At 41.6% G+C, this 13,085-nt stretch overlaps 1 protein-coding gene across 3 annotated transcripts in view; it reads left to right on the plus strand.

Annotated features, from left to right (window-relative positions):
- Nucleotides 1-13,085, plus strand: part of ADAMTS17 (ADAM metallopeptidase with thrombospondin type 1 motif 17) — a 187,130-nt gene that overhangs the window by 119,855 nt on the left and 54,190 nt on the right. For 2 of the 3 annotated variants that reach the window (XM_086757388.1, XM_086757387.1), the window contains 2 exons: nucleotides 8,316-8,436; nucleotides 10,937-11,011. In XM_086757388.1, the coding sequence (XP_086613514.1) occupies nucleotides 8,316-8,436; nucleotides 10,937-11,011 (196 nt within the window). The remainder of the gene's footprint in view (nucleotides 1-8,315; nucleotides 8,437-10,936; nucleotides 11,012-13,085) is intronic. The other variant, XM_086757389.1, reaches the window with a different exon arrangement.

Below are 13,085 nucleotides of genomic sequence, written 5' to 3' on the forward strand. Positions count from 1 at the left end.
CAGCTTTACTAATAGCGATGCAACAAGATAAGTGAAAACTCTTTATCTGGATTGAATTTTGCACTGCTCCAAGGAGACACTTTCCACAGTTTCCTGCCAAATGCTGGTGAAGACACGTGTTTAGTTCAGTCCTAATTTATTCAGATGAAGAATCTGAACAGCAAGTTGCTGGGGAGCCAGCACAGAGTTGATTCTTTATATGATCTTCAACACAAAGTGCTTTGCATAGGGCCAGGTTCATGGTGCATCCCAAGTTACTTAATTTTTCCTTGTTTTCAGCGGTATCTGAAAAAAAAAAAAAAACTAAAAAAATCCATTAATAACCTGTTACAGTAAGGCCAGCTGTGCACCTCCAGCTGTGTGCCATTGACCATTACGCTGGGCTGGCCAGCTTTACTGCTCCAAATATTCATATCAGCCACAAATGGTAAATCAGACCTTATGGCAGCGTACGTTTCCTTCTTCCCGTGAGGAGCAGTAGCCAGCTCCCCTCCAAATAAAAACCTTTATGAGCACAGAACTTTGGAGGTACATCATGAAAAGCAAATTGCACTCTAAGTCGGGGGCAACTGCCTTTAACTGTGCAGAGAGGTGATGACAGCTGCAGAACATTCAGTCCCTTTGCATCTGGCTGAGAGAAAATGCAAAATGATCAATTCAAGCCCAGCAGATTTGAAAGCCTCGTGAACTCATTTATAATAGTCTTCTGCCTTATACGCAGCTTAGCGCTGAGAATTGCCATATGTGACTGTGCCCCATTTGTCACAGATACTTGTCTAGCTAGCTGCCTATCAAACCCATTTAACCAGCACATTCATTTAATTATTCTCATTTCTTTACCCTGTGGAGACGAAGCCCAGTAACAAGCATTGCAGGGGGCCTGGAGAAGAGAATAAGTGCTGAAATCAGAGGGTGGTATTGCTGTTATTTATTTTCTTGTGTAATTCTTCTAGTTAAAGGCTCTCAGAAGCAGGAATGACACATTGCCAGTGTGACAGACAAATTAGCAGTAACCGTTGCCTGTGAACATCTAGACCAGGAAATGTGATAGCTCTCTTCTCTTCAGCAGAAGATCCTCCTGAATGAAACTCATGCATCACTGTTGCGTGATGAATGAATGTAGATGAACATGGCAAAGAAAAAACTTGTTCTTGCAATGAGACGGGGGGTTCTGAGAAGGGAAGCAGGAGCACATTCTTTAAAGCCTCACAATACCCTAACTGCATTTGGCACTAAGGGAGGAGAGTTCTCCTTCAGTTGTACTTTGTGAACTTATTACAACGTCATTTTACGGGCGTGAGCTGAGCTCCAATCTAAACAGTGTGAATGAAGGCTTTTGGTGTCAGCCTCACTATCCCTGAAGCAAAATCATCATAAGCAGCAGCGTCCTTGTATTTATCACTTACACCTGAAGGCAGCTGAAGTGAGTAAACTTGGTTAATGCTTTGGTCATGCACAGAAACACCAGAGAGCAAAGTCAGCCCTAAATTTAGCATGGGGTTCCTAAGCCACCTAGACCTTTTATAATCTTACTTCTTGTCACACAAATAGAATCATAGAATCTTTAAGGTTGGAAAAGACCTCCTATCCTTGTTTTTTAGAGTTGTTTTTGAGGCTGATAGTACTAGAAGTTTGCCAGAATGAGGACAAAATAAAAGCTACGTAAGAGCTTCAGCAGTTGATCTTAAAAATTGGAGTGTTACAAGAGGTCTTTAGAAGAGATACTGTAGAGTAATGACAAATGCACTTATCCCTACCATCTTCTGAGCAAGCTAGATGCTTTCTTCAATGTGTATATAGGTCTTTGACCTTTTCTTCTTGAAATGTCCAAGATGTCTTCTAGCAAGGAGAATTTCTTTTCTCCTGAGATTTTTCAGAGGCAGAAAATCTGTAGCAGGCTGGAAAATAAAAGCAGTCTGCATCTGAGGAGGGTGAGTGCTCACATAGACTTTGCAGCCTCTCTCTCTTGTCTGCTTACCCAATTTTCTGTCTCTCGCATGGGCATTGTAGTCCTGGTGAAGATGGGGTAGGGCAGCGCAACCTGCAGCTCAAATTGCTTTTATCTTCTCATATTTCTCTTCAAGTGGCAAGGGTTTGCCGAGAGTTTTGTTCTTTCTCAAGACTGTTCCGTGTGTGTTTCATGAGTCAACATTCATGGAAGAAGTGCACTCTCTAACCTCTTACAGTTCTTCACTGTGTTTGCACTGCTGATGTTAATAGAAAACTGCTGGCAGAAGTGGAGCTAAAAAAGGTGGCAGATGTCACACAGCAGTGGTGTGGGGAGAGGACAAGCTGCTCAGCTGACTGTTATGACGCATATGACTTTGTGCTGGCTTTTCTCAAAGGAGGATTAGTCTGAGACTCGTGATAGCATGAGAACTTTCCAGTGGGGACTACAGATTGTACTTCAGAGAGTAATCTAAGGTCTCTTTGAAAAGAGCGACCTTCTGTATAGCGGAGTTGGGCTAGAGATCAAGGGCAGTCTTTACTGTGATTTAACAATTTAAGAGGTGAAGATATTTTGACTCTATCTATAGTTCTCTCATGAATGTTTTGTCATGTCACGGCTACTGTTAACTTGCTGCTGAATCCACAGTCCATTCAGTGATGACAAGGCACATATTAGGCTGTCCTGGCAGAACAGAAATACTGTAGAATGACTTTCTTCCAAAAACTACTGTCATACAGTGTGCAAGTGGAGCACAAATTTGAAAATGAACACATTTTCAAAAATAGTTTTTGCATATTGGATAGGCAGAATGTCAGGAGAGGGCCACAAGTGACAGGTGATAATTTGTAGTTGTCTACTGGCAAACAGTTTTCTACGTACTCAGTATCCACTTTTTGCATTTGATTGATGCATGCAGTTCTGGCTTTGCCTCCTCACTTGAGTATTTTCCTGCATTACAAGATGTGTTACAAGGTGTTCCAGACTGGGTAGCTTGTCTCCATACAACTTGGCTTAGCACTGTAATTCGATAAATTATTTACTGTATGTGCACAAAATCCAGAAGGATAGTTTGGACTACAGAAAGCTGTCATATAATTGCCTTTTTTTTCAGTTTCTGGGAGTGTAGCAATGTAATCTGAGGCCTAAAAAAAGTATCGGGGCTTTTGGTGAGTAAGGCATAGTGGCAAAACCCAAAACTTTGTTGGTTGATATCTTACTACTTTTAAAATGTACTTTACAGTGGGATATGAAAACAAAAATCGTTCTGTTTCCCCCTGTTTTTCTTCTGTCTTAAGCCATAGAGAGCATATAGTAGACAATTCATTGTGTTATCTACCTTGGGGGTTTTAGATGTTGCTTGTGGCTTGAGCAGCCAAAAATGGACAGGAAGGGAGGCTACAGGTATATCGCATACTGATAAATACATATTGTTTTCACATCCAGAACTGACATGATAGCTGTCTCTCTCAAAGAACGGGCACTTGATATAAAATCCTCTGCCATCTGCAGCCCGTTGGCATTTGTACAAACCAGGGCAGAGGGAGGGCGGCATCCGGGCAGAGGTGTCAATTCAGATGAAGCTTGTTTGGAAGGATCAGCGAGGGGTAGCTACAGAAAGCGACGAAAGAACACAAGTGAAGGAGTTCCTGGGATGGGAAAAGGCTTTGTATTATTTGCATGGTAGCTCATATAGCCTGCTCTGCTGCCAGAACACAGGAGTTTTGACACATAGCCTTCAATCTCTATATCTTAAAACGTGGCTATCAAGAATAATTGTATCTAGCATCCCCATGAACTGCTAAGGGATCTAAACACAAAGTCAGCAAGCAAGTGTAATTGTGTATTTAATGCAGATAAGATAATGCTGGTTTAAAATAGGCAGTGCGTGTCTCCTGTTCCAGCAGAGCCACTCTGATTCAGATAAAATCTGAAGGCTCGGGCAATGACAGAGAATATTTGCTGATCTAACTTCTACATGGACTCCAGTCCGTCACACAAAATTTGTTGTGGAACAGAAATAGAAATAACTTACAGATTAACTGCTTGATTAGGGATGTAGGCTCACCCTCTGGTACAAATCCTGACAGACAGCCATAATCCTCCAAAAGGGCAGTCGTGTTTAAAACAAAGAAATAAGAATTCTCTTCCCCTCAGATCTGACTGTTGGTTGCTCGCGTGTGTACATTCCTGTTTCATGTGGTCCCTCCCTGGAGGTATCAATGGACACTGGATATTATGGACAAAAAATTGGCAGTGTAGATAAATCTGTCATAACCAACGTGCCCTGTACATGATTAATTTGTAAAATGGCACACGTTGCATCAGTATTTACATTTGATCCATTGAGACAGCTAGGCAGTTCAGCATGTGGGAAGCATTACGGTTTTGTAAGCCTACAATGTCATTTCTTACAGAGGGTGGGTGCATATAACAAAAATAATTGTGTTTATGTAGCAAAACATACTCACGCAGGCTGTATCAATTGAGCTCTTTCACATCCATTGAAAATACAAATAAAAATATCATTACAAAAGATCCAAGCAATACAGAAAACAGTTCACACAGAAGAATCCAAGTGATGTGTATTCAGAAGAGGAGTTTTCCTATGCTGGAGCCAGCAATGACTGAAGCTGGAAATGCCACCCAACAAGCAGTATTTTCAGATGTTTAATTATAAAAAAGAGAAGAAGTGGGAGGGAGAGAAGGAAGGGTGGACTGAGATATCAGGTCAGAGAGAATGAATTTCAGGCCTTTGGCTCAGCAACTGTTCAGATGCCTGCCAATTTAAAGGTCAGTGGATAGTTCCAAAATATGGTGTCAGAGTAGGAGACTGCCCGGGTTGAAGAATGTTAAAAAACCTGTAGATATAGTTGTGACTGTCTGTGCTGAGGGCCTGAAGCCCCAGAAGACTCTTAAAGTCTGATGAAACTGAAAGTATCTAGCTATTGCTGGGTGGACTGCTCCGTGGACTCAGTCTGTTCACCTGCAGGATAACTCTTGGGTCAACAAAAAAGCAGAATGTTATTTACAAAGACTTTCTTCAGAATGTAAAACTTCCTCTTTCTGCTCCTTAGTTAAAAAAATGACCTTGCCTTGGTTGGTACGCTGGGCTGTACGGGAAGCAGCACAAAACAAGTTAGAGATGGTAAAGATCAATTGACTCCCTTGAAATATTTGGGTTTTAAGGGATTGTTTCTGCACTATGAAAACTTGACTTTTGAGTGGTGAAACTTGGGATTCTCCCTTTACATACAGTTAATTAATCCCTCACTTTTTTGAAAGCTTCCTGCAGGTTGAGGGCAGCTCTATCTGTTTTAACGGTTGACAGAACAACGCGTATAGCGTCCAGCACAATGTTCCTGAGCAGCTGGTGATGTACAGTCTCGATAGATCTTCCCCTTGATCTGATGAGGCTCAGGCTGACGCCTCTGGTGCCCAGTGCTGGATTCTCAGGGAGTTTCTCACTTTGGAGAAAGCTGGACATAGCTCTCAATACTTTCCTCCCAGGAAGAGTGATGCTCCCTGTGTTTTGCTTCCTCACCCTTCCAGCCCCGTCTCTTCACCTCTGCACTGGTTTTAAGAGCGGCAGTGTTTTCAACATGGGGAGTTTTCAGAGGATCCGAGTGACTGAGGTGGTCACTGGAATGTATTTCTAAATGACTTTGCAGCTTTTGGAATCCATTGTCAAATCTTGACAAAAGCTGTTTCATTATGTACTGTTATGAAATACACTTTTTCTTTGGGAGGCTTGGGGAGAGGGAAACAGGCTCTAATGTTCATTTAGACAAGAGTGAAGTGCTTCCATGGTATTTTTTTCCCCCATAAAGTAGCAAGAATGCACCAACTTTCATCTTGAAGCCAAGAAAGAAAACTGGTTTATTATCTTAAAGATTTTCCTTTGTAAGAAGTCATTTCTTGGCCCACATCTGATGCGGGCTTTGATCCTCAGGCCCTGGACTGAAGGGAAGGTCTGCCCTGTGGATGGGAGGGCTGGTGTCATTGCAGGGAGGGCTGCGAGGGGCCGTTCCCAGTTCCTCCAGTCACAGGGAATTACCGTGAAGATGAAAGGTAACAAACAGCAAACTCTTGGGGGGTATATTTGTGGATTCAGAGGGTGCTCTTTCCGTGCCTTCAGAGTGTTTCTCAAGTCAGTTCGTGTCAGTGACCTGCTAAATGTGGGAGGAAATGGCTTGTTTTGAACCCCCGTGTCAGAAGAGGGGGGACTTATTCTTTGAGAGGCTTTGCTGGCCTGCACTGGTTTACATTAGCTGGGAAACTGCAGCGTAAATGCAAAGCATGTGATTGCTAACTCTGCATTCTTTGTCTGCCTCCGTTATAGTCCTACAGACTCCTTTTGTAGCGCTGGGAATAAGTGTGGTTCAACACTCATTATGTTCCCTTTATTCATTTGTGTGCTCACATAGTGCTAATAACAATGCAGGACAATAAAAGATAGCACCAGAGTCTTAAATTAAATGCAGCCTTTCCAGTATCTCAGCAGGGTGGCAGGCAGGCAGGCATATATTTCCAGCTGCCTTTCAGCAACCTCATTAATAAATCATATTTATTTTCCTGGAAGGAGAACTGCTGGGACATCCTTCTGTTTTGGGGGCAGAATCACATTTAATATCCCAAAATTATTTGTTGGACATGGGTGTGAAGTTTAGACTTGAGAATTGCAACTGCCATAAACTCCACGGTCTTCTTCCTACCTTCTTTTAACTCCCAGTTATACAGGTTTTTTCCTGTAGTTCTTGTCCACCGACTTACATGCTGTTCTAGTTAATGAGCAGCATTTCCCTTGTATGTCTTCAGGATGATCATCCTGTCTCAGCATGTGTCCGTCTCTAATGATTTACCCAGACGAAGGCTGCATCAGAACACGTCTGCGTTCTGGCAGCCTTTGATCCCTGTTCTACATCTGGACTCGGGCAGTGGCCAGTGTCTTCTGAAACGAGGGGAACGTTTGAGTTCAGGTCCAAATTACATGGCTTACACGCAGACAGTCTCAGATAAACAGCCCAAGTTCTCTTAATATTTCCCTACTTACCCTATTTTTCAAAATGTTTGTTGTTTTGATTGTTCCCTAAGATATCTCTCCAACTTTCCTCTGGCTTTATTATACGAAGGCGAGGAAGGGAGAGACCCAACAGCCTTAGTCAAATACGTATTATTAGTGACAGTCCTGCTAACGCATTTGCCAAGAAACTGTTTATCTACAGAGAATAAATCCTCTACTTATTTTTAATAGTAGAATCTCTGCTAATAACTTGCATAATGACAACTCTTATTTCAGTAGAAATTTATGTTTTAAGAATGAATTGCTGATTATTTTGAGGGTCTTACATGGACAGAAAATAATTTACATAAACTAATGACAGTAAGTCTTAATCAACCTCAAGATCTGCAGATGTGCAAAGGTCACCATCATAACCTGGAAATGGTCTGTGAGTTAGGAAGATGACCACGGTGATCTCTGTAGCTGCAGGGAGAATACTGTGGCTGTTCAGTAATACCTGTCTGTGGAAGCAAAGCTGCAGATTTTTGTTGAAAAAAGTTTAGGTAGGTCTAGAAAATTATGAAAATACCATTTAAATGAAGCTTTAGGTGAAATAGTTTAATTGTTGGGGTTTTTTTTTGTTTACAATTGAGTGTCCAGAGCAAGCATCTGGAAAGTTATGGAACGGATTGGCCAAATGCAAACCTGCTTCCATTGAAGTATGCTCGCATTGCAGGTATCCTGAGCCATTTGACTAAAGAGGTCTTTTTTCAGGTATTGCAAAAGTGTGGTTAGAACTGAGTGTTACAGTCCCTGTTAAGATCCCAATCCGAAGCAGAGGTCGTTCAGTGAGCAGCACGCTGAAACTTGTGACAGTGCTCAAATTTGTGTGTGGTGAGGGGCTATGACCAGGATTCTGATTACTTTGGTTAATTGTCATTTAAGGAAGTCACATTTTTCTCTTCTCTAAAGTAAGAATCGCAGTAGTGGTCCATTTCTCTGGGATGTCTTTGAGCTCCTCAGATGGAACTTGCTATACAAACATAAAATATTTTTTTATTCTGTGTGTTTGAAGGAAGCTAGAGTGGGTTAGTATGAAATCTATGATGATATCTGGAATAACTAGTGTTTGTGAAACTCTCTTCAGTTAAATCTTCTGAATCAAAGTTCACACCCTTAGTGTTAGAGAAGGGGATTGCTGAATAACCAACTCAACACCATTCCAAGTGAGTGCTCCCCTGATTCACAGTGTTCTCTTCCTGCCCAGGTTTTCAGTCAGATGTCAATCTTAGTCTTGACCTTGATGTTTAGAGATACTTTAACCTTGCAAACAAAATAATGGGGACCTCTGGTTGTTGTCATTAGAAAATTGGCTGCGATGGAATCATTGGCTCAGCTGCCAAAGAGGATCGCTGTGGAGTCTGCAGTGGTGATGGCAAAACCTGTAAAGTGGTGAAAGGCGACTTCAACCACACCAAGGGGATGGGTGAGTAACCCTCAGCAGCATTTTAGTGGAGTGGAGGTTCTCTTAATTGCTTGAGGAGAGTTGGAGTGGTAGTAATAGCTCTTCTTTGATGGCATTGGACTTATCTGCTCTAGTAAACACATAAGAAACACAAAACAAAACCCAACTCAATTCAAACATGATATTCTGTCTGCTTCTTATTCAGCTGCCCAGATGCTAGCCATTGCCTCAGTCTGAAATTCAGAATGAAGTTGTGTTTCTCATTTTGAATGCTACCAGTGCTGTTGATTTTAAATAAGAGACAAAATCACAGTATCTTTTCCAATGGGGGGGAAGTCTGATAGCAGCACCGTCTTTGAGCTCTTGAGAGCTCAGTGATGCGTGTTGCAGATGATTCACCTTATAATCAGGATATCTCAGCTAAATGAAAGAGCACTCCCCTCTGAGTATTTTTACTGATTACCTTCCAGCAATAGTATCCATTATAGGATACAAGAGCTTCTGGTCAGAGTGAAGACTTTCCCCTCTCTTGTTAAACATTAATGTATATACAGCTTGGTGTTTGAATTCGTCTTTGTTCCAGAGTTTCTGTATTGCGCTTCTGAGAAACCTGTTATCACGCATCCTAATGAGGCAAAGGGAAGGAAAGCCAGATTCAGGACTCGCAAGCTACTCCAAAAGGAGGATATTGTCCCAAAAAAAAAAAAAATTCACATTCAGTGAGTGCTACTGTATGGAGAAATCCATTCAGCACGTGCTACTCCAGGACTGAGTGCACAAAGCACATAAAGGTTCCCTTTAGGGACACACTTCAGTTCTGTTTAATTACTAAAGCAGCAGCAGTGCTTAGCAGCATCCTTTAATCAGAGCCTCAGCACTGAAGTCTGAGGCTCTGATTTTGTTGATTGTCTTCTTCCTCTGCACCCTCCTCCTCCTTGTCTGTGGAGCCAGCTGTGATCTGTCTCCTCCTCTGAGATGCAGGTAGCTTTCCCACCTGCACCACATCATTGTGCTGTGGCATTGCTAGGCCAACCTGTTGAGTGATTTCCTCCATTATTGCCTTTGACTCTTTGGTCCCGGTTATTTTCCACCTACTTATGACAAAGCATTTGCATTTTATGCAAATGATGGGAAAAGTTTCTCATTTCCATTGAAAAAAAACCTATTCTCAATTTCTGAGCAGATTTTATAGCTGTTCGTTAGCTTCTTAATTGCTCCTGAAGAGTAACTATCTTTTCTCTTTTCCAATGAGACTACGAAACATCTTGTGCAGATAAATAAGAAATTTCTGGGTCACTGCCAGGAGGTTGCACCCGTTTCCAACTAGACAGGCTGCTTGAGGGTGGAAACTTCACAAGGCTGTAGGAAGAGAAGAGTTTCAGCCTTAACTGGTTGTTTGGCTGCCAGGACGCTACAGGAGGCTTTCACCCCCAGCACCCTGTAACTAATAAGAAGAGGTGGCTGACTGAATCCTAGTGTTCAGGCATTTATTGATCCTTTCTCTTTGCTGATCATCTCAGAAGCGCAAACCTGTCGAAATGTTGCTTTATCAATGCGATGTTTCCACCTTTACCCATTTCACATGGGTAAAGATGGGTAAGATAATTGTTTTATAATCTCATAAACATTTATTGATGTTTTTATTTATTAATTTTAAAGGGAATTGAATTTTATGTGGGAAGAGTTTTAAAAAGTGACATCCATGATATGCCAAACAATCTTCTCCTAGGTTGAAAAGCATATTTGCTTTTTATTTTTTTTAATTATTCTCTTTTAATGAGCATCCTAGCCTACTAAAATGGCAAGAATATTTACATTCTTTTAATTGTTCGCTGTTCATGTTCTCCTGCTTTTGGATTTCTTTTATGTTATGCACTGAGAACAAACTTATTGGTTTCACTTCTGTTCCCCAGCCATGATTCTGCAAATATTTTATGCATGATGAGTTAGTTCCATCAATTTCTGTTCGTATACTGCTGTTTGGCAGAATCAAGTCCTCAGGTTAACTTACTGAATCTCATGCAGCAGGCAAAGCTCTGGGGTTGGGCCTGAGGTATCACAAGTGAACTTGGAGTTACTCAAGAAAAAAAATTGGCCTTTTTTCTTTAAATTGACATTTCAGCAAATATGTACAGAAATCTGACAAAGGTTGGGGCAAAGGGGAACACACAATATGACTACGGCAACAGATTCAGGGTTTGGATATGTAAATGATTGCACAGCTCAGCGGCAAATCCCCACGAACTTGCTGCGATCCAAGTCAAGGCCAACACACTGAGTCAAGTATGCTGATTTATTATTTCAGAGGAGAATAGACTTCAAATGTCAAGCCATTGATTGTTTTGGAGTGGTATCTGGTTTGGGAGCTGCAGCTGCAACCTTTGGGCCAGATCCTCAGCTGCTCTGCACGTGGGACTCTGTTGACTGCGGGATTGGTCCCTTTATGTCCTGTGATTGCAAATTGTGTTGTCAAGCCTTACGACCTGAACTAAATCCATGCCAACTCCTTTCTGTTTCTTAGTAACCAATAGTCATTGTAAGAAGGTTTCTACATGTGTGATGGCAAAGGCAAAGGCTGTTCCCAAGTGTTTCTCGTGTAAGATACTTGAATGCTGTTTGCAGTGTCAGTGGGTGTTGGTGACATCCTTTGGTGTTGGTTCTTTGTCTTCTTTTGGTTGGACTAGATGGGGAGATTGGTATCAAAAGCCATGGATAAACTTCAAGTCCTTTTACTGTTTAGCTTGATTTGTCATATCATACAGATCCCTTCCTTTTAGAAAACCTATCTGCATGAAAGCAAGCCAAATTTTCATTAATCAAGTAGAAAGAACCAAACCTATTTATTTTTTTTCTGACATTTATGTCACAGATCGGGTTCTGCCACCCTGGATGGTAGAACATTCAAAGTGCCTCGTAGGAGGTTCAGCAGTTCCGATCTTGCCACCTGTGATCCAGGGGTGATCCAGCTGTAAATGGATTCCATTTCTCTTTGGGGAAGGAGGTCAAAAACCTTTATTTATGATGCTAAACATCACATACACTTGTGGGCAGCTGGCTGTCTCCAGTAGGCCAACTGAATGCACTGTTTAGACTGAGGTTTACTTTTGACTGGCAGCATGCCCTGTACCTATTTCTACAAAATAATTTTTCAAAAACAAATACAGACTCGTTCTGAAGTCCATCTCTGTCTCCCTGCCACTGTACAGGGGGCCAAGAAATAAAGGACAGCTCTTTGGCTCATACCTCTTGGGTAGCTGATTTATCACTGACTACTTCTGTCCGGACTCCAGGGCTGTGCCTGTAATGCTCAGAGACCTGCACTGCCAATCAGACCTGCATCTGTCTCTCTTGACTTTTCTCAGATTTTCATTGCTGCCCTTTGCTTGTGATCCAAAAGATGGACCACAGGGATCTGGATTTTTTTAATGGCGGAACATAATAAGATGAGATATACCAGTTGTTGCAACTGTCATTTGGGGAAACGAAAAATGTATCTTTGCAAGAGATTTTTCTTCTAAAGATGGTGAAAAAGTAGACTTTTTATTGTGCACATTACTTGTCCAAGATACTTAAAAGGAAGAAAGAGTATTTGAACAGTAGTCCTGCCCAGGAGCATCTTTAGCCAACACAATAAACTTTTTTTTTTTCTGTCAATAGGATGTACATCTAAATTATGAAAAAATAAAACTCTAGGGCTAACTCTGAGGTGTCTTATAAGGGTTTAGGCAGAACATGCAAGTTAGAAATCCCAGCAAACAACTTCACAGCAATAGTAAGAGGCTTTGAAATCTATCCATGGCTCCCTGGTGAAATTATTTTCATCCAAATTAGCTATCCCATGGCTGGAAGTGGGCAGGTGCCAATAGAGGAATTGCTCTCAAGCTAATAGCAAGTGAGAATCATCACAATTGTTCAGAAAACGATCGTGTAGGGTGGGAAGAGTCACGGAAACTGAGATGGGCAGCTGGTATTTATCCCTAAAGTATTAAGGAAGCTGTGCTGGCCATGACCTGCAGGTAGACAGGGCGGTTTGATTTCCTTGGCTTCTACCCTGAGATCTTTGTTCAAAGGACTTTGGGGAAGTTTGATAATGGGATGAGCACTGACTTTCTCACGCCTAATGGTCCTGTGCATGCAGGGATAAGATATGAAGGTACAGTGCCTGGAGGTCAGTACTTTCAGCCATGGGATAATTTCTCCTTTACCTCAGAGTCCGTCTTTCATTGCAATGTGAACCAGAAGGAGAGTTTTGTGACAGTGACATTCTGAAGTTCACACTAAACTTTCTGTTCTTTCTGGGAATAATAACAATGGCTAACAGTGGATTTTCCTGTGTGAGCTGCTTTCCTCTTGCAAATCTCTCCAGCATTTAAATGAAGATACAGTAGCCGCTGTTCACATATTAATCTCCTTGATGACAAAGCCACCTCTTTGTTCTGGTGTCTCTCCTAATACGAGTTACACCATATAATTTGTATCTAGGATTTGCTTCAATCACGGTCTTGCATTCCTGAGACACTGATGTAATGCAGATTATCCAGAAAGATTGCTGCGTGCCAAAGTAACTGTTCCCAAGGTGGAGTATACTACATACAGCACTATAAATTGTCAAATAATGAAGTTCTCCTGTTGTACTTTCAAAGCTTCATCTTAACAGGCTGATTTATGGG

This window comes from Chlamydotis macqueenii, chromosome 12, assembly GCF_036417535.1.
Source record: "Chlamydotis macqueenii isolate bChlMac1 chromosome 12, bChlMac1.mat, whole genome shotgun sequence".
NCBI classification, from domain to species: Eukaryota; Metazoa; Chordata; class Aves; order Otidiformes; family Otididae; genus Chlamydotis; species Chlamydotis macqueenii.